This window comes from Anarrhichthys ocellatus, unplaced genomic scaffold (assembly GCF_004355925.1).
Source record: "Anarrhichthys ocellatus isolate YVR2014 unplaced genomic scaffold, GSC_Weel_1.0 scaffold62, whole genome shotgun sequence".
Lineage (NCBI taxonomy): Eukaryota > Metazoa > Chordata > Actinopteri > Perciformes > Anarhichadidae > Anarrhichthys > Anarrhichthys ocellatus.
The window spans coordinates 656,747-683,191 of record NW_022280092.1 but is presented as its reverse complement, the minus strand read 5'-3'; the positions used below and the strand labels follow the sequence as shown (position 1 = coordinate 683,191).

General features: G+C 42.5%; 1 protein-coding gene across 5 annotated transcripts; it reads left to right on the top strand.

The window, feature by feature from the left end:
• Positions 1-26,153, top strand: grid2ipa (glutamate receptor, ionotropic, delta 2 (Grid2) interacting protein, a). Of its 5 annotated transcripts, none has more exons than XM_031872070.1 (23): positions 2-470; positions 1,985-2,238; positions 2,347-2,679; positions 2,771-2,925; positions 12,145-12,420; positions 13,481-13,566; positions 13,800-13,869; positions 14,339-14,635; positions 15,057-15,208; positions 15,312-15,473; positions 15,852-15,958; positions 16,079-16,226; positions 17,290-17,621; positions 18,709-21,156; positions 21,268-21,355; positions 21,875-21,961; positions 22,083-22,279; positions 22,396-22,551; positions 22,864-22,950; positions 23,069-23,198; positions 23,313-23,431; positions 23,529-23,693; positions 24,501-26,152. In XM_031872070.1, the coding sequence occupies exons 1-23, from the start codon at positions 389-391 to the stop codon at positions 24,579-24,581; spliced, it is 6,012 nt and encodes a 2,003-aa protein (XP_031727930.1). In that variant the 5' UTR covers positions 2-388; the 3' UTR covers positions 24,582-26,152. The 5 variants fall into 5 exon arrangements, with proteins under 5 accessions (XP_031727931.1, XP_031727930.1, XP_031727929.1 ...); XM_031872069.1 differs by having other exon boundaries at positions 3-470; positions 18,697-21,156; XM_031872071.1 differs by lacking the exons at positions 15,312-15,473; positions 15,852-15,958; positions 16,079-16,226 and having other exon boundaries at positions 1-470; positions 18,697-21,156; positions 24,501-26,153.
• Positions 26,154-26,445: the final 292 nt, after the last annotated feature.

Sequence of the window (26,445 nt, the reverse complement as noted above, 5' to 3'; positions counted from 1 at the left end):
TCTTGCAAAGAACCATTTCAGGACCAAGTGAGCGTGTCCCAGTTTTCTGATCATCGCTCAGCCACAGGGTTTGGGCTGAGGCTGGACCGCCTCACCCACGATGGAGAGCCTGACTTTGAGACGCTCTCCCCCGGCCTCCCTCTCCTCAGTTGCAGACCGCTGCTTCTCCGATTGAGAACAGAGGGAGGCATTGGCCCAGATACCCTACAGATGTGACCTTTTTAGGTACACTTGATTTGCCGAGCTGGGTAAGAGGGCTTTTGGTGGCAGTGAGCTCAGCTGAGTAGCAGCACAAAGGTGTCCGAGGCCACCCTTTGGCTGCATCGACCTCCAGCCCGGGGGCGAAGAGAGGCTGGCTGGAACGTGCCCCGCCGCAAGCCGGGCGAGAATGAGGCGTTTCCTGAGCAGGAAGGGCCGCTTCTCCCTGCGCCAGAGCAAGTCTGGAACCCGGAGTGCCTCCAAAGATTTCTGTAAGTCTCTTTCTCTGAATAGTAGTCTTTTTTTTTTTTTTTTTAAACTTGATGTTCCTGAACTGTTTCATCTGCTGGAGGTAAGATGAAGAGAAGAGCGAAAGCTGACATTGTGTAACTGGGTTGCAGAAAGAAGTCTTGACAATCCTCTTGAGTGAAAAGATTATGATCCACAGCTTCCATGTCAGTGATTTCCCAATCTATTTTAGTAATCAGCTGCAGTTTGATGTTTCCTCTCAGCGAGCTGACACCACATTCTGTGGCTCTCTGTGAGTCTTTGGATGTGATGTATGTTTTATTCACTCAGCCACATCTCACCATGAATATTAAGCCCTGTGCTCCAGTGAAATCTCATTTGTCTTTTTATTTTGCATTGAAGCCGATCAGACATTTCTACATTTCTTTACAAAGTCTTCGACAGACTTATTTTTTTCGCACTTTTGTCGCACTTGTTTGTTACTTTTCTTTCTTCGCGTCTCTAATTTAGTGTTTCTCCGGCTGTCTCACTTTTCCTCTGTTTTTCTTTTTGTAATGATCAGAGGCATAGAAAGATGGAGACGGAGCAGTTTGGTGCTGCTGGTTTGATGGATGACTCTATGCAATTGTTTGTGTATCTGCAGTTTTATAATGTATCTTAGAAAAATGTGCTCCGTCAAATTTTCCCTTCCAAATTTGCACCGTGGAGACAGTTTGTCTTACGTTGAGACTCAATTAAAATCCTTCTTGATGGGAGTGGCAGTGCTGCCTTGACTTGAGGCAAACATATTTCATAAAATAACATATTCAGGTGTTTTCTGCTTTTACACTGAAATCGTATCCGGTGAAGTTTCTAATTTTGCCCTTTTAACTGTAAGTATTCTTTTAATACAAATGTTAAAAAAAAAATGCAAAGAAATAATAACTAAACAAAATTAAACAAAAATATCCACAAGCACAAAGGTTGTGTAGATTTTCATTTTGTGATCCACAATATCCTATCATAAAGTGGGTCCCTATAATATCATATGTCTTTAACATATCTAGATGAGCGGAGATAAAGTAAAGTCAGCCTGTTGGGACATTCTCTGCTGCAGTAGAATGAGGCCAGTGACCAGGGGAAGGCCAGCGGTTCATGTGGACTAGATACCAACAGTCAGAAATAACCTGCTTCACTTTATTCTTTCCTTTTACTGTCATTCAGAAAAACAAATCTATCTATCTAAACGTGCTTTTTGACTTGACTTCTGTGTCTTCATGTGTGGCTTCATTAGGTACACTCGTGTTCCTACTGCTACAGCTCCATCACTGAGATGCCCTATTTAAACCAACGCACCGCTTGACCTCCATTTTACAGCTCACCACCTGCTTCTTTGTATGAGCAGCTTGCACCAGATTAGCAATGTTCCTACATGCTAATACAACATACATATCCTACAAGCAGTAAAACATTTCAGCTCCCGATTAAAAACCTGTTAAAGTCTAAAACCGATGTACTTGGGCCTTTTTCCAAGTTTCATCTTCTGTCCATCCTCCAGACCTCGGCCTCCCAGCCACCAATCAGAACTGGCCTGAGGCGTTCGGCTTCCGACTGGGTGGCACTGGGCCCAGCTACATCCTGTCAGTGGTGGAGGGCAGTAGTGCCTACCTGGCTGGCCTGCAGCCGGGGGACCAGGTGGTGGACATCGAGGGCCAGGATGTGACCAACCTCAGCACACCAGCACTGGTCGCTCTGGCTCAGACCCTCAAGACGGTGCCACCGAGCATCGGAGTGGTGTCACGGATCAAACAAGTAAACTGGCACCCAGTGCTCCATATTTAGCATTTTTTCTTTTTTTATTGGTGGGAAAAAACGCACATAACATTCAGATGAAAACATCCATGTTTTTCCCCTCCTCAGATTGACGTCGCTCCCGGCCCCGACGGCCGTTTTGGCTTCACCATCATTGGAGACAGCCCTCTGATGGTGGAGGACTGCATGCCCAACAGTCCCGCTGGTCGCAATGGCCTCAAGGCCGGGGACTACGTCATTGAGGTCAACGGCATCCCAGTGAAGCATCACGAAACAGCAGCAGCCATGATCAAAGCAGCTCAGGGTCGGCCTCTGCGTCTGGGCGTCCTCAGTATGGCCCGGCGGCCCAAGCGACTGAGCAGCAGCATGAGGGTGTTGTCACAGAGCGGGGACAGCATCAGGGAGAGTCGAGCCCACAAGGCCATGGAGTTCAATAAGAGAGTGCGTCTGAAATAGGTGTTTGTAATTTTGTGTTCATGTTCATTGGTATTTTGTGCATTTATTAATGTCCATGCGTTTATTTACCCATCAGGTGGAGGAAGTGCTAGGAGAGGAGCCAGATGTGAAGGAACAGCTGTTTGATGTGCTCAAGCAGTACGCTGCCGAGAGGGATGTGGACAGTCTGGCTGAGGCCCTGCCCGACATCTTGATCACAGAGGAGCATCAACAGCTGATCGACAATGTCAGGTATCGGTTGCTCAGACAGACTTAACGTCAAACGTGTCTGTGCGTCTTGTTGTGTGTCTTGTTTAGAGTCTGCGTGACTAACCAGTCTTTTTAGTCCTTCTCATGCAGTGATCAAAGAAGCCTTGTCAGACACAAGAGCATTTCTTAAAACTGGACCTCCCCCCCCCCCGCACTAAAACAGACTCCTCTGCAAAATAAAAACAAAGTTCTGCTACATAGGTGGCTTTCATCTTGTTTGGATATCTGTCACTGCCAGTGATGCAACCAGGACCAAGCATTACTATTTTAACCTGCTGTGCTGTTTCCAGTCTGAACTCTCATAGGGTATGCGTTATGTGCTTCTATGTAAAACGTTAACAAAACATAGGAGCACAGTTTATTGACAGCCCAGCAAGACATTTTAACTAATCCAAACTGTGCGTCTCAATGAATGGTTAACTTTTTTTGAAACGCAAAGACGCAACTCAATCGGCCATCTATGATTTATTATATTTAGTGGCTTGTGGAAAATAATATTCAACAAGGCTAACTGAAATCCCCATGCAGATAACGTCCTAGCTGTGTTGTACATTTCAAATTGTTTTCTCATAATTATTGTTTTTGAGAACGCTTGTAAAAGTGCACTCGGTAGACTGCTATTCTGTTGTGTGTAAAGGATTCACTGCACAGACTTTACACAACAATAAGGGCACAGAGACGGAGCAAAAGCTCCTTACTTACCTTGTGAAATCAATCATTTAGGAACTCCCCCTCTCAGCATTTTGCTGTGAAATGCGGTAGAGGTGTACATCAGGAGCACATATGAATAACTGCCCTGATGTCAAGCACTGACTGCTGCCCTTGGGTGCTAGAATTGTTCTGTGTCTCCCCTCTCAGGTACAATATGGTTAGAAATTCACTTCAGAATATTGCATTTCTTCCTCATCAGCATTGATTGGAAAATCAAAACCCAAAACTCAATACCTCTGCATGCACTTGCGTTTTTTTTTCTTCTTTCAGTCCCCACCTCCTCTCACTTTCTCTCACTTTGACTTTCTCCCTGTTGGTCTCTTTCTTTCCCATTTCTCCCTGTCAGCTGTGATACACTCTTTGATGCACGCACCATTTTTCTCATCATTGGATGCTCTTTATTCCCTCCTCTGCATACAGCTCTTAGCTGCAACAGCCAGTTTGCTGCTGCTGCTGGTTGAGATATGCACACATACCAAAACAGAAAAACATGCAGATGCTTAGACTGGGTGCCCACAGCACTGCTTCTCTCACACACATGCATGCAGTCATTGCACTGAAGGTCTATGTGGGAGGAAATGATGAATTGCTGCCTCAGGTGAGTACTTAGAAATACTTTGGCATTGTACAGTTGCAGATTTTGTAGCATGTAACTGCTCATCAAGTTTATATAAGTTGTTTGATCGATCATGAAGTAACCTGCAGTGTTTTTAAAGCGCTCTATGGTATCAGTCTTGTAAAAATCAACTCTCGTTGAGTTTTTCTGGTGACTGGTTTTTGGGGAGTAATTCGTTCTCCTTCCTGCCAAACAACAAAGCGGTTGTCCAGCCATCTCAGTTTCCTCTGACACAGCTGTCTCTGTCACAGCTTTGATAGCACATTTCCTTCCTTAATAAGCTGCCTGTGAAAATGCTTTGTACTGCACAGGAGGCTCATTAAATATGCATTAGCTGTATCCACAGAGGACTAACTGTTTTTGCTGCTTCCCTCACCTCTAGCCACTGAGAAAAGTACAGTTACTCTCCCAACAGGAGCCTGAGTCTGTCTTTAGATTACATATATTTACTTCAGATAGCTGTAGCACCCATACTTTAATTTTGTTGTGTCAAGATCAGGTGCACTGTAATCTTGACATGCTTTGATATGCAAAGTTCTTCATCTTCCCTTCCTCTGCCTGCTGCGTCATTGTGTTGTCATTATCAGTGCTGTTTTGTGCAGCAATATGTTCGTTTATGCCGATTAGCCTGTGAAAGTCCTTATCTTATATTCCAGGTTTGAAACAGCGCTTCTATCTGGTGAACATGTTTCTGTGGTCGGAGCCTGAGGGAGTTTTGCTTCCAGGTTGTCCATGAGCCAGGCCGCAGGGTGGTGTTGGTGTTAATGGCTGCTGCTGACAATGAAATGTCTCAGACATTTGGGGAAGAAATGTAATGTTGGAGTTCGCTGTTGTTGGGGGACATGTGTTGCTGATTATATTTTTGATAGACATGCTTCAAGGCAGCTTTTTTTAGTCTCTGCCATGCTAACAGTTGTGCATCCAACCTACCAGCAGGAACACCAGTATTTATTTATTTACCAGGGACAATGCGCATTAATCAATATTTCAGTTTATATTTCAAAAAAATGTGCCACAGTTGGCAAGAGAGCTCATTTTTGTCTGTAGTCCGCGAGCAGGTTATTACAAATGAATGGCCTAATATTATCAACACAATGCTTCACCAAGCACTGTTTTACAGCACAATGCAACACATTACAATGCAATACAACAAACATGCATAAATACATTACAAGAGGGACACCAAAGTTGTTCATCATGAGCTGGATGCCATTGTTGTGGTTTGAGGTGTGGAGAATCGATGTGTCTGCCACTGAGGCTGAATCTCCCTCTTTCATTAATCCGCTGTCTGCTCCCCCTATTTCTGTCTGCCTATCTGCCAGTCTCTCTCCTTCCACCTCAATCACTGTCACTTCTGGTGACAGTCACACTCGCATAGGAAAACTCTCCACCCACCCCACTTCAGTCCGTGAGTGGTCAGAGGATGTGAGGTGTGCTTAACAGTTTACCGAGTTATTTCTTCTGTATTTTCTTGTAAAACTTGACCAGCTGGGCCGTGCTCTGCTCAGTCTGTCTCTGTCCCCTCGCCGATTTGCCTCGCCCTCCCACAGGATGTGTTCTATTTTTAAGCAGCCTACTTCTTTTAATAAATTCTCTCTTAGGTTTCTGACACATTTGCCAGTGTTGATTTAAATGGCTCTGAAACCCAGGGGTTAGCAAATGCTTGAACACTTGAAAGCTCTGCAAAAGATGATGTATCTGGAGTGTCATTAGAGTCAATATTGGAACATCTAGTCGCTGTTGTGTTCTTGCGGTCCTGTTGTGTTATGGTAATTGAATGTAATTATAGTGAACTGAAGGCCTTTTGCCTCATATTCAACCTGTATATAGACTACAAAGACATGAATTTATTAGACTGATGCATTCTCAACCCATGAGCAGTGCAGTGTTTTCTTTTTTTTGTCATTAATATTTGAATACCAGAATGTTTCTGTCTTACAAATGTTTTACGAGTCAGTCAAGTTGTTTTGGGCTGGAAATGTCTGGAGACATTTTGATAGATGTCGCACAGACGTGACAAAGTTTCTGTACACACACACACCCACACACAGACTCACACAGCCATTGTGCTGACCTGCCTATGAAATTCCGCTGAGGCTCTCCTCTCCACTTCTCTCATCTCTCCCTCCTCACTTACTCCTTTGTTCATCTCATTATTTCCTTCCTCCTCCACTGAGGGAAGAGAAAATGTGTCACTCACTACCTCTTACTGCCAAATGAAGGACGACTCAGTGACGAGGATTATCCTTTTAACTGTGACCGAGCAGACTTCCCTGCGGTGACCTGACTTGACCCTGGCTTCTTTGGAGGAAAAAGGGGACAAAAGATGGGCACAAAGAAAGAGTGCAGCCCCAAACAGCTGATGATGCTACCTGAGGATGTTTTGGAGGTGTGGAGGGATGTGAGCCACATCCACTCTCACAGTTTGCTCACTCCCTCGTTCTCGTTCTGTCTCTTTCTTCCTCTGGCTGCTTTTCGAGCCTGCAGCAAACGCTTTTGAGATCCAGGACACCTTCCTTTTATCATCTTTCTCTTCTTTCCCCTTTGTCCGGGAGAGTTTGTTCGTTCAGACTAGATGGGGACTCACTGAGATAGATGAGAAGCATTTGCATTGCTTAACTGAGCACAGGCGCTTCCTCAAAGCCCCGAAGAGCCATGGGAAGGGATAGAAGCCTTTCCAGACACTTTCGGTATGGCACTTTTCTTTTGATCTCAGCAGCGCTCACTGTGCTTTCTGTTGTTTGTGCTGACTTGTATCTGAAGTTGCTGAAGTATTGTTTTGCAAATATTTTCTGTGTGTTTGTTCTGAAGTTTGTATTGGTGATTATTTTACACTTTTTCGTTGGCATGTGAAACTGTGAAATATCATGAGAAAACTGCAAGATTCTTGCAAAACACAAGAGTTTGACAAATACTGTTTTTCTTGATTTGCCCGTCTGTGGCTTTTTAATTAAATTCTGTGTCTACATCTACGTTTTGTGTTTGCAAATTGATGACTGGCTCAGCTGTGAAATTAGCTGATCAGAAGTGGGTCTGATAATAATGGTTCTGGCAATCGGTTTTCCAGCTGATTGCAATTGTCATTCATCCCTCTGTGTACTGTGTCCTCCTTCAGGCCTAATTATAAACTCATCTCGCCCTCCTTATAATTCAGGGCATCCCAAGACCTACATCCAACTTCAACAGAGAAAAGCTGTAAAGCACACGTGTCAAACTCAAGGCCCGCGGGCCGAATCCGGCCCGCCACGTCATTTTATGTGGCCCGTGAATCCTCCAGCAAAAAAAGTAATTTTTTTTTTTTTTTTTTTAATTTTGGAAAAAAAAAATTTAAATTGGACTTGAAAATAAAAATATCCCCATGGTCGAAATTATGAGATAGAAAGTTGAAATTATGAGATAGCATGTTGTCTGTGTACAGACATTAAAACTATCACAACAGGTGGACAGGAGAGGCAACAGCCCGTAAAGAGGTTCTCCAACAAGTGATTGAGTTGAAAAAGATCGACAAATAATCCCAAAATGTCCACGAAGAGAACAATTGATGCAGAGGGAAGAAGATGTAATTTAAAATGGGAAAGCGAATACATGTCTGTGCTTCAAGGAGAAAAACAGGTCTGTCTTCAGTGTTATGATGCGTGTCGGTGATGAAGGATACAATTCACGTCGGCATTTTGACACCAAACACGGAGCTAAATTTAGCCTCCAAGAAAAACATCAAATTGTCCAAGAATTAAAAGGCAGACTGCAATCACAGCAGAATATATTTACACAAGCTACAGCCCAGTGCATGCTAAAGGTCTGTGAGCAGGTGTGCTCCGACCAGATACAGACTTTTACAAATGTCAGTTTGTGAAGAAACACCATCGCAGACCGAGTTCAGGAACTAGCAGCAATCTAACAACACAGCTAGCTAAGAGACGAGCAGGTACTCGTCTTCTTCATTAGCTGTTGATGAAAGCACAGACAACACGGACACAGAGCATCTATCCATGTTTATAAGACCTGACTCTCAGTGAGGAGCTCTTGGATGTAGCTGTCATGCACGGGACGACGACAGGGAGGGACATTAGTGATGCAGAGAGGTGACAAAAATAGCTTTGAACAAAGTTAATGTAATAACTTATGTTTGATATTTGTCTTTATTTTCTTTAAAAGTTTGATCTTTGATAGAGTAATGTGGGTTTCTTAACCCTAAATTAAAATGATTTATGTTATAATAACAGAAATGTGCCTAAATATATTTTTACATTTATATAACTGCATGTACAATATTTTTACACTTGAATAAACAATAATCAAAAGCAGAGACAGTTATTTAACAATATGTCAGGAGTAGTTACAGTTATGCAGTCTTACAGTTACAACCGGCCCTTTGAGGGAAACCATGATGCTGATGTGGCCCAGAGTGAAAATGAGTTTGACACCCCTGATGTAAAGTTTCTGTTCACTTATTTTGGCCGATTTGACAAATGAAATATTCTTTGGCTGAAATCTTAGCATGTCGAAGAGGTGGTGAAATCAATAGAGCCAGGCCTTGTGACTGTCATAAATACATAATAAATGGCCCCATTCAGTTTAGTTTTCCCTGTCCGCCGTTTGTCTGAGCAACTGTGACGTATGAGTGTAGTTTGGGAAAGTTCTGTGGCCTACATCGCCTGTAAGCACATACTTGCCTGCTTCATTCCCAATAGTAGCATGACCCTGGCCTAGAAAGAGCTCTAGTTCTCCACTTTCTCTCTTTCCTTGTTTCCAACTTTGTCATATTTTACTCCTGGTGACCTGCAATTTTTTTTCTTCCATTCTTCATATCGACTCATGACTTTCAACTTTTTTTAACCAACTTCTTTCTTCGTCACCCACTCCGCCTTTTTATTTTACTGATTGTACCAATTTATGTTGGTGTGTTATGTCTCTAACTCGAGTTGTTGTAGTTCTACACTTGTTACACAAAACTGGCCCTTGCTATAGCCTGGAGACACAGATGAGCACATTTCAGCCCCCTGGGGAAGTTTTGACACTTTGCTGCAAAAACACACGCAGCACTTTATCACTGTCACCCATATACACCACTTCCCTTGGCTTTTATTTATATGAATGGTTTCATAGTGATCAGATGAAATTGTATCAATGGAAGTGATTATCCTTTCAAGATGAGCCTTCATGTTTAGTTTTTCACCCTGGCACCACATCCACAATACTCTTGAGTGTACTGATAGGACCAAGATCATCCATAAGAGATATGATTGTATATCATCATCATTGTGGTTATAATGCAGCCTGTGTGATGGGTTAAAGTTGTAGATAGAGGTAAAACAAAAGGTGACCCACGATTGATCCCTGTGGAACAACATATAATGGATTAACTTTTTTTTTTGACACATATAGATAGTTGTTAATACAATGTAACATACTGCCAAGGAGTCAAAGTCACTTTTCCAGTCATAAAATGGTGTGATTGACAGTTTTGATTGTGGTGGTGAGATCAAGAAACACAAGGATGCACAGATCTTTTAGGTCTGTTCTTTCTGTGTTGAGATATTGCAAGTAAGTGTTGAGTTAAGACGACATACTGGCATCAGAAGCATCTGCTTCTACTGATTGTGCTTATTGAAGATAAGCTTAAAAACAGCTTCAAAACATTTTTAAAGCATAATTGATTGCATTATTTTACTTTTTTTCTGTGATATAGCCTGCCGCCGTTGTTGCTGTTTTTATATAGCTTGCTTATGACACAAGCAGTGTTTCCACAGATTGGTTAACTCACAATAAACCGTGTGTGCTTATCAGATGGCACACACAAACTCAAACTCAGTGATCAGCAGTTAACTCTGGATTCCCATTTTGTGACTGCATGTGTGTGCATGGCTCCACAAGGTATCAGACCAAGAGAAGTTGTGGATGGTACCAACTGTACTGTTGCTGAAGTGCTGTTCACTTAAAGCTGTTTGGGACAATGTCACTTGCAAAATACAGCCATAAATAAGGTGAAAGTGTGTCAATTGGACACAAGACTGACGCATTGATTGCGAAGCAGAAAGTCTGCCTTGTGATTTACTCTTTATATGATGAAATGTAGCTGATTCAATTCATTATCTTTATGTGCAACGAGCATGGGCTGTTGGATTTTCAGCTTTAGAGTTTATGACCTGGTTTATGAAAGTTGCAAAGTTAGTGTTTTGTTAGACTTGCACACTGATGTAATTTGGATATGGCCCCAGGTTTTTTTGATAGCTGTAATTACAGGCGTGCTTTTTGACGTGTGTGAGCAGTCTTGCAAAAGGCTGTGAACTTTAGTGAATTCGATTGTTGTTTAGGTACAAACTCTCCAGAGGGGAAATATTTGTTGGCTTCCCTCAGCTTTGGATTGTAAGATATTGAAAAGAAGCAGCTCAGCTTATGCAATACTCTTAATTCAGACACAGTACTTTCTGTATGTTTTTATAAAACTATCAAATCATCTAATCCTTGCCTCTTGACAATGTTTCCCAAATGTACCTGCAAAAGGACTGTGACAGCTTTGAAAACCAAACTGTACCACTGAGCCTTATTCTCAAAAGTAGCGTTGGAGCGAAGAGTTGTGCTGTGTGTCTGCATGCACGTTGGAACTGGTGCACTCTGAAAAACCAAAGCACTCGTTTTTCCTGAGCACAGTGGAAGTACCCTGGAGATTTATGACGAAGTGAGAGAGATAGAGAGAGGCTTGTGTTGAGGATGGAGGCAGCATCATTTTATAGGCGGGATTGGGGGGGGGTATGCATAATAGAAAATGGACAAATGAGGTGTGTGTACATGGGTGTGAGACGGCAGTTTGATCGTGTATGTGTATGCAGAGCCATCAGATTAAAGAGAAAGAAAAAAAGGTGCCCTATATTTGTAGGAAAATCGTAGCCTGAAACATATTTCACAACAGTTATTGGCAATGATTCTTCCATATCTGGGTCATATTTGTTGTTATGTATCTGTGTTGTTCTTGCAGATAATTGGCCTAATATAAACAAGGGGTTTAATAGGAGTAGACATTTAAAGCTGAACAAAACATCAGTGGTAAGTGTCATAAAATTGTTTTGCTGATGTTCTGTCACAGAAGAGGCAGCGATACCATTTTTAGACCAAGTCTCAGGCAGCTTAAATACAAGCCCTATTTGACAAGTTTGATGCCAACACTACAATCTTCTTTTTATTGACTGGATACTTTCTTTTCTAATGCGGCACTCAAAACAGACTGCAGGAAAGTGGGTGCACTACGCTTACAAACCCAGCCCTGGAACACCCTAAATCTCACAAACGGATATCTCAGAGTATCTGAGGGTGGGTTTTTCCTTAAGAGGATAACAGCATAAGGAGTCGATTATGGGAGGGGAAAGTAACACTGATAGGGGGAGAGGAGCACTTTCTCACAGAGGTGGCTCTGGCTTTGAGTTTCCTTTTTTTCCTGCGTATTAGCAGAGAACTGTCACTGATACTGAACACTCTTACCTGCAGCTGCTGCTGTGACAGGACCACACAGACGAAGCTCATCTTTTATCTCTTTCATTCTCTCACACACATGCATACACCCACTAAAACACACAAAAACTAATGTTGGACCAATCCCTTCTACCTACCTCGGCCCTCCCATGAGAGGATATGCACTGAACTATTTTTGAACCAATTAAGTGGATCCTGCAGCTGGAACAATATGTAGTCGGAACAAGAATCCCTCTGTTTTTTTCTTGGATACATTGGACGATGGATGCTTTGAGAGATCAGGATGAATAACTTTAGATTTTGTGGGGTTTTTGGCTGAATGCTTCTCTGATATGATTTTGTTGGATGTCAAGATTTTCAGTAAAGCCTATTTCTGAGTTTGTGTCTGATCCCACAATGTTCGCCAGGATCTTCATTCCCAAGAAGCACCGGGAGCGTTTTGATGAGGTGGTGTCCCAGAGCCTGATGAGCCGGATCAAAGGGCGGAGCTTCAGTGACCCTAGCCGCAACCACCTTCGCCGCAGTCGGAGTGAGGATCACTCCGAACGCCTTTTGGTGTCCACCCGCGCCAGTTCAGTGCCACGCACCCACGCAGAGGAAGGTGTGGTCCCCCCCGCCCGCGGCATGCGCAAGACCACCTCACTCATAGCTGGTCACTCCAGTGGCACCACCACCAACTGCAGGTCTGTATTAAGTGTCATATTGCAGATTTTTTGTTCAACAGTATTTTCTTGGCTCATCCTGTCTTTTTTTAGTTCCTGCGTGTTTTGACCTTTTATCAGCAGGAGTCCCATCATCATCATCATCATCATCATCATCATCATCATCATCGTCATCCCATTTTCACACCAGCTACACAGTGCCATGTCATTTTAGCTTTCAAAGAAAACCCGTTGTCCTAAAATAGCATCTCCTCTTTTCTTACGATAATTTATAACCATTCTACATGAGAACTGCTGTGACAGGTCTTCCTGTGTAGCATGGAATTTATGTGAATTAAGATGAGTAGGAGTTAAGTGAAAAACAGACCCTTTTAGAGATTAATGCCAATGGGAACATAAACCTATTTAGACAGTCATGCCTCTCCTCTTGCTCGCTTCATCTGCTGTGACATTGTTTCTTGTCGTGTCTTTATGAATTGATGACAGTTTGTTCTCTGATAACAAAATCCTGATCACATCAGGATTAAATGATGGTAAACAACATAAGTACAAACATCTTTTCACTATCTCTTGAAACGGTAAGAATAAAATGCCCCTTATCTCTTCTATGGTTGATTTATGAGGATGTTATACATTTCCCCTGGGATATACTGTCCATATTTAAGTTTGGTTTTTCATGCAGCATGGGAATTTAAAGCAGTCTACTGAATATGGAAATCTGCAGTTGGACTCCAGATTAGACTGCATCATTTGTCTCATTGCAGATAACTTTTTTAACTGATTACAGCCCCTGCACTGTGTGCAATGAGCTATAGTGATACATGGATTCTACCACCCTTATTTAAGCACAGTTTGTGTCCTTTGTGTCATATTACTTAAGTCTAGCAGGGTTTCTATATGGTAGCCCATGTATTACTTAACTGTAGGAAAATTATTATTGGTATTTTAATCATTTTATATTAGTGTGTATATATATATATATAAATATATATTTGTGAAAACCTGCTTTTCTTTTAATTTATGCAGCCTCTGTTTATTCCTCTGTCCTGTCATTAATCAAAGCTCACATTTCTCTCTTTAGGACAGTGAGAGTGTGTAAGGGTAACGCCAGTTTTGGCTTCACTCTAAGAGGCCATGCTCCAGTGTGGATTGACTCTGTCATCCCTGGTAAGTAAAAAAAAATGTGTGTGTATTTCACTCATTATGATTATTCGTGTGTATGTGTAAATTATCAAGCTGATGTCGTGTGAGAGTACTTTTAGTTATCACGCTGTAATAACTTTGTACCTTTTAACAGTTTTTTTTTTTCTTCATAAAGCTTCCAAAAGCTTCCACTGTACTGTCCGTGTAATGAGGAAATGATCAAATCGGACATCTCTTTCTTATTTTATGTTCTGCAGGAAGCCCAGCAGACAAGGCAGGTCTTAAACCAGGAGACCGCATCCTGTTTCTCAATGGACTGGACATGAGGTTGAGCTCTCATTCATTTTATCAATTCTTTGCAAATTTGTGCACAAGTTCAATAAAAAAGTATCAATAGAAATGTGCAGTTTCTAAATCTAATTTAATAGAAAATGATTATATTCACAGGTAAATGTGGTGATATATTTCCCCTGTTAGAGATATTTAGTTGTTTGTAGAGCTCATGCAGTTGTTGAATTGAGTGGAAATCTCATTTTGGAAAGATTTGGGAGACCAGTTTCGTGAAAAGACAAACAATGATAAAGAAGCTCCCCTGAGAATATAAAACTTTCTTTATATTACAGGATATATCATGTTATCTGCAGAATACAAAAAGCTTTTAATATAAATGCCAAACTAATTTAAATTGGGGGATTGAGCTTCTTTCTAAAAGCATAGTTTGCAGATGCAGTTAAAAGCTTGTCGCAGTGTGTGTGTGTTCATGTGTTTCCATGCGTTACCATGTGTCTGTCTGTAGGACGTCCTCCCATGAGAAGGTGGTGTCGATGCTCCAGGGCAGTGGTGCCATGCCCACTCTGGTAGTGGAGGATGGTCCGCCTACTTTCACCCTGGCAGAGCAGGACCTGGCGGGGGGCGGCGTTCCCACAGAGCGTGCCCGCTCCCCTGTGTTCAGCTCCCTGCAGTGGGTGGCAGAGATTCTTCCGCCCAGCATCCGGGTTCAGGGCCGCACCTTCGGACAGCAGCTGGAACACCTGCTGACCATCCAGGAAAGGTACACCATCTGCAAGGCTCTGGAGAACTTCTTCCAGCACAGGTGAGCAAAGGCTAAGGGGGAGGAGAAGGGGGAGTGGGATGAGATAGATGGACATGAAGTGATGTGCAAAAAAAGGAAAAGGGGAGGGGGACAAAAAGTATTGAGAGCTATAACTGAATATGTTTATATTGTTGTAGTGTTGGTGCTGGTATGTGCTTTTATATTCAACCATAATTGGCATGTAAATTACAGTAAAAAAAATGCGTTCTGGAGGTAAACATATATCAAAATAAGGTGGTTAAGTGTCACAATTTAACACAGGAATCAGGAAACAAAATGGGCTTCTATTGGAATACACAGAATTAATCTCGTGTCTAGTTTGCCACACCCGTGGGAGACCATTTCCACGAGCTCAAATTTTGACCTCTGATTGGAAAGCCAGGCGATCTCTGTCACCTTGCCTGTGTTTCCATGGCAACAGGAATGTTGACACTCTGATCGTGGATGTGTTCCCGGTGCTGGATACTCCAGCCAAACAGGTGATCTGGCAGTTTGTTTACCAGCTGCTGACGTATGAGGAGCAGGAGCACTGCCAGAGCAAGATCTCACGCTTTCTTGGATACAAAGCGCCAGGTGTGTGCGCATGTTTTGAGTTATATTTTAAGTGCAATCAGCTCGGGCCCTTCATACACCTTTGCCTCTTCCTCTGCATTGCCAATATGTGTGTGTGTTCCAGTTCCACCACCACCACCACCTCCTCCCCCTCCTCCGGAGCCCGAGGTTGTCTCCGAGCCCCATCGACGTAGCAGCTCCATGAGGGTGACAGGGACCACGTACAGGAGCAGTGTGAGGGGACGTAGCTCTGATGACCTGGTCATTGGCACACACTTGGGCATGGGTACAGAACTTCATTATCTTCATTATAATCCATAGCAACAGCAACGCCATGCAGAATTATTGTGTGCGCCACCATGACACCCTTGATTCTTATCACCACCATTGCTATTATTTTCAGCATTCACATTATCCTCATTGAGAGCATAAACACAGCTTTTTGTTTCCAGCTTCCAATTTCTTTTACGTGGCAAGTGTGGCTCACACTAGTTTAGTTCATACGGTTTTAAGATTTTATATACTTAATAATAGTTATAGTTTGGTTGGTGGCCCAAAGATAGGCGGAGATAACTGTCAGCCCAAATCAGCTACCTCCTAACACCTGGCCAAACTTGGCCACCGTATATGAGCCAGAGCTAACTCGGTTACCTGGTTGCTTCAGGCCTCCGTGTAGAGACAGTGCTGGAGACGGGTATGAGGTTGGCTCCAGGAGAGAGACAGTCAGGAGATGGTACTTCCCTTCCTGAGACTCCCAACAACCTCACCAATGTACGTACCAAAGTCCTCATGGGAAAAAACATACAGTAAATATCAACGTAGGATTCACCATTCACTTCATCATTAGGGCAACTCTTACTCTGGTTTCTTTGTACATTTCCACCATACAAGCTGTCAGCAGTGTACGCTGAACTGGAGAACATGTATTCATCCAAGAGGTCCAAGTCTCTGAAGAGTCGTCCTCCTCCCACTCCCGAGAGTTTGCTGGATCTGGAGCCTCCCTCGCGCACAGCCTCCCCTACAATACATGCTAACACAGGTAGCTTAAAGTATACAGTAAACTCTTAGCAGCTGGAATTATATTTAACTCGCTGTAAAAAAAAATGAATACCTTGCGGATATATTGTGTGCGAAAGTGTGTACTGTTTGTGTTTTTGATGGAAGAGAAGGACAATAACAAAATGTTAAATCCAAAAGTAGCCAACCCATTTCTGACTCAACTGAATATCCTTAAATTTTGCATTGAAAGAATATTTGTGACTTTGTGTACATAAATACACAGAATAGAGGAGATTTTCTCAGCCTGGGTGTTGCAATTAGTTTAAATTGAGCTTGTTAGATTAGGACTTGTGTAGGAAAGGTCAGAGCTGACATCACACACCTTGATACAGCATTATTTTTTAAGAAGTTGCCATCTTTGACTTGATTTGGTCTAACCATGGGATATGGATGTAGAGCTCACATATGAGGGAGAGATAGGAATACCCTCATATTCAATCTACTTAGGTTGCAGGCATGTTAGGTAGAAGGAAGGCACTTTTAAGTTGAGTCTAATATAATCCATATTGACAACATTGAACCGCATACAGTAAAGAGGATATGGTGATGGTGGAAGTGGAACTAGAAAACACACATTTTAAGACCCCTTTCAATCCAAAAAGTGTTTTCTGCAATGTATAGCTCCTCTGAGAGACGTCTTAAGTTTGACCTTTTTGTGTAGAACCTTTCACATTTTCCATTGTAGAGAGAAAGCCTCTTCTTACTTTTGACAAAATAACAATTTGTTACATTTACTTTGTAAAATCTAGTTCATTATTGGAGCTTTTTAAAAATCGAATGGGGGGCTGGGGGATTGGGAAACCTTCTACAGATTGTCTAGAAGGGAAAGTGTGTTGATATTTTTAGTGGTTTATTGTAGATTTAGTTGGAAAACAACAATTTTTAACAGTTTACTAATTTAACCAAACTTTACTGAATTTATTTACTTTTAGTCTTTATGTATTTGTTCTATTTAAACATCTGAAAGACAGTAGAGAGTCATTGCACCTAACAGAGATTTAGCCGTCATTATATAACACTGAATGTCTCGTCCTTAATCTCAGGTAGCCGAAAAGGCCCCCCACCCCCTACATGCTGGCCAGAGCCCCTCCCCAGCCCTCCCCAATCCCAGTTCTATTCATCAGGGCTGACAAGCCAGACCAGTGGGGAGTCCAACCCCTACATCAGCCTGGACAGTCCCCCTCCATCATCCCCAGAGCCCCCTGACTACCTGTCTACTCCCCCCGGCGTCCGCAGCAACAAGCGGCGTTACACCTTCTCTAAACCACCTCGCTCAGAAGACACAGATCGCTTTCTGGATGCACTGAGCGAGCAGCTGGGACAGAGGGTGGCCATCATTGATGACTTTCTGACACCGGAGAACGACTATGAGGAGGTAAATTAAGAGTTATGAATGAATATGAAGTCTGTAGCCTCGATATGAAGAGACATTTATAAAGAATTAGCTGATCATTTGACTAGTGATGTTTATTTTAGTAATCGTGTGCATGTAGTCGGATGTTATCAGTTCAACAATCTGAATCTTTTTATCTGTGCTGCACATTGCAAATTATTTAATTACTACTCTACAAAAGGAAACAAACAGTAGACAAGTCTCAAACAGTGTGTTGAAAATGATTTTATAGGTCGTTTTGTTTGGTGTAGAAAGAAAAACACCTATAGGGTCATCTATCAGCTGTACAGTTCTTGTGAAAATACCAATGTTCCCATCATTTTTGGTGATAGCAGGTTAATTCTGCATGGTGAACTGATTCCCCACGGTATGTAGGTTGTGCGTCCAAATGTGAAATAGGACAGACCCCTTGACACACATACACATACAGAACGGGTACAGAACATACTCTCCTGTAAAATATGACAAAGTGAAACTTAAGATTGAGAGTAAAACTAGGTTTAGAGAATAATCTTTTGCAAAAATAAAATTGCAATGTAGACTCACATGCAACATTCTTTCCCTGTATAGTTTGTTTCAGGTAAGTTTTACGGTCCATCACTTTGACCTCAAAGAATCATTAAATACACATTCTGTTATCCAAATGCAAACAAAAGAGCAGCGCCACGTTCAAAATTTAAAACACACCCAACCGTTAAAACCTGCTGTAAGTCACAAATTCCTTGGCAGGTCAAACACACACCAACTAAATGAGTTATTTTTACACATGATTTGCCCCAAGACATCTTGATCACTACTTTTGATGTGAGAAGCCTTTAAAGAGTGAACTGAGTTGATGACAGAAGCCGTTAAAGCTGTCAAGTCTGCCCAATAAGTGTATGGCAAAAAATGTTCCTGTTCTAACAATGTTTGTACAGCTCTTGCAAATAAATATAGCCAGGTGATCCTGTAGAACCTGCCCAGTTTATTTAAATGACCATATTTATGTGTAAAAGAATTTCACAAGTTCCAATTTGACCTTGAAGGGCTAATGAAGTGTAATTGGTGTTAATGCCAGGATGTTGTGCAGATGGGCTTCCCAGATGAGGATGATGACGACAATAATGAAGAGGAGTTGGCGGTGGACGAAGATGAAAATGGAGGATTTGTGGCGCCAGAGCTCAGCAGTCCGAGTGATGTTCAAAGCAGCAGTGGAGAAGAGAATGCCTCCTCCCTAACCTACTCTTCCTCCTCCGACCACATCCCTCCACCCCCGATGACCCCTCCGCCACCCCCGCCTGTTCAGTTCAATGACCCGCCTCCTCCACCTCCAACACCTGCACAGACTCAGTCTCAGCACCAGCAACAGCAGCAGCAGCAGCTTAGCTACACCCCTGAACACTCCCCAAGAGCATATGTGCCCATCCGCCGCAAATCTGGCCCCCCTCCCCCACCTCCGCCCCGCAATAATCCACTACCTAAACGGCACTCCTTACATAAAGTGCTGCCCCCAAGAGAGGACCTTCAGGTCCATGCTACCATACAAGAGCTAAAAGCCTTCCAAGAGCAACAAGTCTACCAGGAAAGACAAGCCTATGTGGAGCAACAACAAGCATATAAGGAGAGGCAGGCGTATGAGGAGCAGAAAGCCTATGAAGAACAACAACAACTGTTCCAAGAGCAGCAGGCTTACCAGGAACAACAGGCCTTTCAGGAGAAAATGTTCAAGGAGAGACAGGCTTACGAAGAGCAGAAGGCGTATGAGGAGCAAAAAGCTTTTGAAGAGCAACAAATGTACGAGGAGCAACAAGTCTACCAAGGAAGACAAGCATATGAACAGCGCCAAGCTTACCAAGAACAAAAAGAGTTCGAACAGCGTCAAGCCTACAAGGAGCAAAAAGCACTTGAGGAGCTCGAAGCTTACCAGGAGCAAAAAGCTTATGAAGAGCTTAAAGCATATGAGGAGCGTCAGGCCTACGAGGAGCAACAAGCATTTCAAGAGCAACAGATTTACCAGAGTCACCATTCGATGCCTAACCAGCCAACCCAGCAGAAAGCCCACTCACCGCTGCCTCCCCAACAACTCCACCAGTCCTTACCCCCTCTCCCCTCTCCAGATTCCTCCCATCAGCACGCTAACCATCCGCTGTATATGATGCATCAAGCACAGCAGCAACAGGCCCACCAGAGTCATCACCACCGACGTCAGTCCCGTTCAGCCCCACCTCCACACCAGGCATCGCCCCAACCAACAGCCCACCCAAGCCAACAAGGTCAATATGCTGAGGGCATCTACCAAAGTCATCAGGGCAGGAGACCCCAGGCCCACCATTCCTCTGTGGAGATGCTTCACCAGATGCACCAAGCCCCAGCCCATCACGCTTCTACCGAGATGCTCCATCAGTTGCAACAATCCCAGGCCCACAATTCATCTGCTGAGATGCTCCAGCAGATGCAACAAGCCCATGCCCACTTCTCGTCATCGGAAATGCTCCACCAAATGCACAAAACCAAGGCCCATCATTCCTCAACAGAGGTTCTGAACCAAGGTCACCAGATGCAGCAAATGCAGCCCCACCACTCCTCGTCCGAAGTTCTCCATCAAGCGCACCAGATGCATCAGGGACAACCACACCATTCATCCACTGAGCTGCTCCATCAAATGCACAAACCCCAAGCCCACCACTCCTCCACAGAGCTGCTCCATCAAGCCCACCAGATGCACCAAGCCAAGCCCCACCACTCCTCCACAGAGTTGCTCAATCAAGCCCACCAGATGCACCAAACCAAGCCCCACCACTCCTCCACAGAGCTTCTGCATGAAGCCCAGCAGGAGCCTGCCTCCCTCCCTTTTCAGCTAAACCGGGACAGCCACTCCCATCAGAGTCGGAAAAGCCTTAAAGGTCATCATCAGACCCAAGTGTCACCGCAAGGGAGACACCAAGAACAGCAGATCCACCAAACCCATCACCCCCAGCCCACCAAACCCTCTCCCCAAAGACCCCACTCTATCCAGCAGACCCATCACCACTCCAGCGCACCTCAGATCCACCACATCCACCATATGACCCCACAGCCACCTCCGCAAGACTACCAACACCAGATTCATGTAATCCACCCTCCCCAGCAGCCCCACAGGCCTCAGCCTCTTCTTTCCACCTTTCAGCCGCTTCAGCCACACCAGCCCACCCTCTCCTCTTTCCAGCCTCTGCCCCAACACCACCAAGTCCAGCCCTCCACCCAAGCCACCCGCTCGCAGTCCCAGCCCTCACATCACCTGCTGCAGCAGCAACACCAGCCCCAATCCCAGTCCCACCATAAGCAATCCCATGGCCAAAACCAGCCCCAGTCCCTCCCGCACTCGCTATCTGACCCTTCAGAGCACCTGGAGCCCCCTCCGCCTCCACCGTTGCCCCCGCCCTGCTCCCCTCCACCGTTGCCCAGGCCTTCGCTCTCCAGAATGGACTCCAACCACATGAGTGTGAAGAGGTTACGCTGGGAGCAGGTGGAAAACTCAGAGGGGACTATCTGGGGACAGGTGAGCTTTGTGGGGTTTGGACTTGGGGAGCTGATGCCTCATTCATTCCAAATGAAAAATGAACTAACAGTCATGAAATTGTAATTCACCATTTTTGCATGTCTTTGGTAGTTAGGAGCAAATTCTGACTATGACAAACTGCATGACATGGTGAAGTATCTGGATCTGGAGCTGCACTTTGGGACACAGAAGAGCTCCTGTGAGTACAAGTGGCTGTATGCATATCTGCAGTGCTTTAAATGGAGGCACTGTGGAAAATCATAAGACTATATTAAAGCATTCCAGAATTATCATTAAGCCCCACTCATGTGCTACAAATACAGTATTTTAATCAGAATGACAACATGCATCATTATTTCTTAGCAGCACATCATTATCAAGTTCTAGGATCTCTGCTTCCTTGTGGTGTGATTATTTAGTCATTAAATATACGGTATTTCACCGCTGAATTCTGTCTGACTGATCTAAAAAAAAAGGCAACACCCCATGAATCCCCAGCTCTTTTTAAAATTACTTTTCCTATCATTTTACTCATTTTTGACTGTAATTGTGGGATCCAAGTTTGTTATTCTGCACTTGTGCTCCTTGTAATTTTCTCCAAACCTGCTGAAAAAAATGTAGGATGTTCACAAAATATTTATTCCCATTTCTCTCTCTACTGTCTGTTTGTGCCTTCCTAACATCTGGGGCATTTTACTAACACTGATCCCATTTTTAGTGCCTGTTCCAGAGCCATCGCTTACAGAAACGTTCAGAAAGAAAGATGTGATTGAAATCCTGTCCCATAAGAAGGCCTACAATGCCTGTAAGTATAACATGGTATATTATTACATATTTCCAATATTCATGAACCCAGATTAATGCTGTCATATATGGTTCAGAATTAGGAATTCACAATTTCTGTTTATTGTCCTTTCAACATTAAGCCATCTTGATAGCCCACCTGAAGCTGTCTCCCGGTGAGCTGTGCCAGGTGCTGATGAACATGGTCACTGATAGGCTGGAGCCGGCCCACATCAAACAGCTGCTGCTGTATGCCCCTGATGCAGAAGAGGTCAAAAAGTATGAATGTTACAGAGAGGACGCCAGCAAACTCAGTGAGCCAGACCAGTTTGTGTTGCAGGTATAGTCCTGGCAGGGTTTGGACGGGTGGGTTTTACTGTGTCTTACATTGTCCATATGCCGTTATTGCGTTTATCACCACTCACTTCTTTGCTTGTTTTGTGTGTTATCCATCAGTTGTTATCAGTACCAGAGTACAAGACCCGCCTGCAGTGCCTCCTCTTCAAGTGCTGTCTGCAGGAGAAGACGGAGGAGTTGAGGGGCGCGTACGACTGTCTCTATAAGGCTTCGATCGAGCTGAAGACGAGCAAGAAGCTCGCTAAGATACTAGAGGTAGCCTGCTGTTAAGTACAAGAACATGTTGTTTATAGACACACCGCACAAACGTTTTTAATCAGATAAACAGTCAAGTACATTGACAAACTTATTTTCTTTTCTTTTTTCTTGAACTTGAATCCATTTTTATGGATTTTTGACTTTGAAGTGAAGCAAGACATCAAGAAAATATATGAAAAATGCATTATCCATGAGTTCATATGAGAGATCAAAAACATGTTGCAATTGAAACTGTCACAAACATTTGTATATGAAGTAGTTGTTTGACATGAGTTACAATTCTGCTCGCTACATTCTGTCTCTCATCAGTTTGTGTTGGCGATGGGGAACTACTTGAATAACAGCCAGCCGAAAACCAACAAAACTACAGGCTTTAAGATCAACTTCCTTACAGAGGTACATCATACTAATGCATATTCAAACCGTGTGACCAAATGTTTTTCAAAGAAGTCTGTGTTTTTTCTCTCATCGTATTATGTTTATACAGTTGATGACTTCATTGTGTCCTCTGCAGTTGAGCACAACTAAAACAGTGGATGGGAAGTCAACGTTTTTACATATTCTGGTCAAGTCGTTATGTCACCACTTCCCCGATGTGTTAGATTTTTCCAAAAATTTGACTATGGTTCCCCTTGCAGTCAAAGGTAGATACATTTTCTTTTGCACCACAGCGATAACATTTTAAATTTACTGAACACTTGCTCAATATTGGTTATAGTTGTGTTTTTTGATTACATTCTCCTATTTCCTGTCTCCAGTAAACCTGAGGACTATCACATCGGATCTGAATGACCTTCATACAACCATCCAGGACATTCGCTCAGCTTGTCAGAAGATGCCTGCGACTGCTGAGGACCGCTTTGCTGTCGTCATGAGTGTATCCTTTACGATATTTGGAGCACTGATGAAGAATGAAATAGGTATAGTAGAGGAGATGATGAAACAGTTGTGCCCCTTTACTCCAGTATACGTAGAACTTTCTGGAAAACAGTCATCCAGCAATCCAGTCTCTGGAGTCCCTGCAACAGAGAGCTATGGAGGAATTCAGCAAAACCGCTTCTTACTTTGGAGAAGACAGCAAAGCCACAAACACTGAGGCCTTCTTTGGTATCTTTGCTGAGTTCATGGACAAATTTGAGGTGAGAAAGAAAGATTCAGGTATTAATTTATTAAAATAATTCCTGCTGTCCCACCTCTAGTGTTACAGTCAAAACGATATGCATGTTGCCCTCTGTAGTTCTTTCTCAGCCTTCCACCAAACAATAAAACATGAAACTTCTTGCAGATGAATTACTCTCATTACGTCCAAGATTTTCTACTCTGCCAATGTTTTGTTTTTAGAAAGAGGCCCATGCAATGTGATTAGAAATGAGCACAGCGTGGATTTCATCAAAGATGTAGAGAGAGAGTCTGCCAGGCTGCGGTGCTAATAATGAGCTTCATACAGTAGCAGGATCATTATGTTGACACTGAGTATTCAGCACTGTGCTGCAGCCTGACAGGCCCCTCAGGAGGCCAGATCCGAACAAAGAATTTTCAGAAACAAATTTGAAACAAGTTATTCGAAAAACAAAAGTTGGATTTCAGCAGCTCAATATGAGCACAACGTTCAGAGCAGTTCACATTCAGTTCTCTCCGGTTTACACAAACACAAATAGTTTTCCATGCAGCCTCAATGAATATCACTTTCAAGATCAGATTTATTTATTCATAGAAAAATACCAACATCTTAAAGACCCAAAAGATATATAGATATATATATATATAGATATAGATATATATAGATATAGATATATAGATATAGATATAAATATATATATAGATATAGATATAAATATATATATAAATTAACCATAACTAAAGACACACGCAACATAACAGCATATTCCACAAAAGCTATTTAAAATGTATGTGAGCTTACAAACTCTGTTGTTTCTTTACCAAAGAGAGCTCTCAGTGATCAGCAAGCTGCAGAAAATCAGAAGAGCCCCAGAAGTCCACGAATGGCCTCCCCTCTGGCCTGGTAACACACACACACGCACACACGCACGCATATGGAGATGAGTACATAGTTCATAAACACACACGACGCAGACACATTCACACATTCTGTTTTTACATGCACAAGCACATACACACTTCCTTAATGCACAATTTTGGGCCAAAAATAGATTTTATGTATCCATGTGTTTTTGGTAAAGTTGACATGAGGCAAGAATAAATGTATTTTGCATCAAAGATGGCCAAAATAGCTTTATACCAGTGGTATAGTTACATACTGTATATCCTTCTAAAACTTTAATGACTAAAACTGCTACATAGAAAACAACCTTGTCAGGCCGTCGTCGTATCTCTACTATTTGAAAGACAGTTTCTCAGTAACATCCTGTCGTTAAATATTTCTTTCTCTAAGCCTGAGTGTGTGTGTGCTATTACAATTCTACAGTGAAATCTTTGTTATATATCCACCATTAAGACATAGATTTACAAAAATACATTTTATCCTGAACTAGATATTTATTAAAATACATTCACATTCTCTTGGTGGTTTCGAAGAAAACCACAAAAGCAGTTTGTTTTTGTGTTCTGTATTTTTTTTAAGCCACCCGGCACACTGAATGTAACATAAGTTCTCTACTGACTAAGTTTAGCGTATTTTCTCAAGTAAATTCTTTTGTCCGGATGATTTCATTAACTGCTTTGTATCTATTCCTCACTGTTACCGGATTTCCATATGATTTCTTCTTTTCTTATTCTAACTTAGTGTTATTAACATGTATATATATATATGAGACAACATCAGTGGGAAGGTGGACCCTACCACTTGTTTTTATACATTTTAACTGCTCCAAGGGTCAACTTCAACTGGTCTGCAGTCTTTAACCTGCAAAGTATAGGTAGTAGAGGTGGGATTATGTGGACCTAACAGCGGGCAGTGTGCAATATGTGAATGTTTAACTGTGTTGGATAATATACTACATATTATTATACTATATGAAACTTTAACAGAACTATATTGTGTTTGTATTGTTCAGAATGAGAGTGGATATAAAGGAAACGGATGCAGATGCTACAGTATATATGAAGCACTTTGTTACTGTCACGTGTTACCCAAATATTTATTTTATTGATCGTGTCATATGGAACAACCATAAAGTCATTAAGTATAGTGTAGCCGATGCAGCATTTTACATACAGTTATTAATACAGCTTATGAGATGTGCCAGTGCTCCGTGAAACATACATTTAGTCTCCAAGTGATATTTTAAAATGGTAAGGCAAATTATTATGATAATAATGTGTGCAGCTAGTAAAAGCTTTGTTTTCTAATCGTCCAAGTTGTTTTTTTTCTGCTTAAATTACAGAATGTAAACCTCTAAAGCATTACCGTCCATTTAAGGCCTATAAAAGTGTTCTGTCTGTATTTTGTATTGTATCCTAACGATGCTGACAACTACAACGAATGGAATAAAATCTACTTTTGCCTGGATGTCTTAGTTTTTAAGATTTTTGATGTAAAAACTATGGAAATCGTATAGAGAAATAATACTGTATGCACAAGTGTATTATTGACCGGACAATAAACAACATTAAGAATGGAATTCGTTACACTTCCTACTACCGTCTCGTCATGTCTTTACTGCTGCTGACGCACCTGCTATTGCTGCAACCAGTTTATCTGTCCTGCTGTGGAAAATCCCAGATTAACACTTGTTAATTACATATTTGAGAGATTGTGAGATAAGCCTGTACACAAACACACAAACGCATACATATCCCGATATCACTGCACACATCTAATACCAAAATAAAACTCATTCAGCAAACAATTTAGTCTTCCATTAGCAGCAGCAGCAGCAGCCTTTTATTGCTCTGTTTAGTAATAAATCA

What these genes read in the sequence shown, in the direction of transcription:
- grid2ipa (XM_031872069.1), top strand. Translation starts at nt 389, where the DNA reads ATGAGGCGTTTCCTGAGCAGGAAGGGCCGCTTCTCCCTGCGCCAGAGC. An exon ending in GATTGACTCTGTCATCCCTG is followed by an intron (nt 13,567 to 13,799) that starts GTAAGTAAAAAA and finishes TATGTTCTGCAG; the next exon opens with GAAGCCCAGCAGACAAGGCA. An exon ending in GAGAACTTCTTCCAGCACAG is followed by an intron (nt 14,636 to 15,056) that starts GTGAGCAAAGGC and finishes CCATGGCAACAG; the next exon opens with GAATGTTGACACTCTGATCG.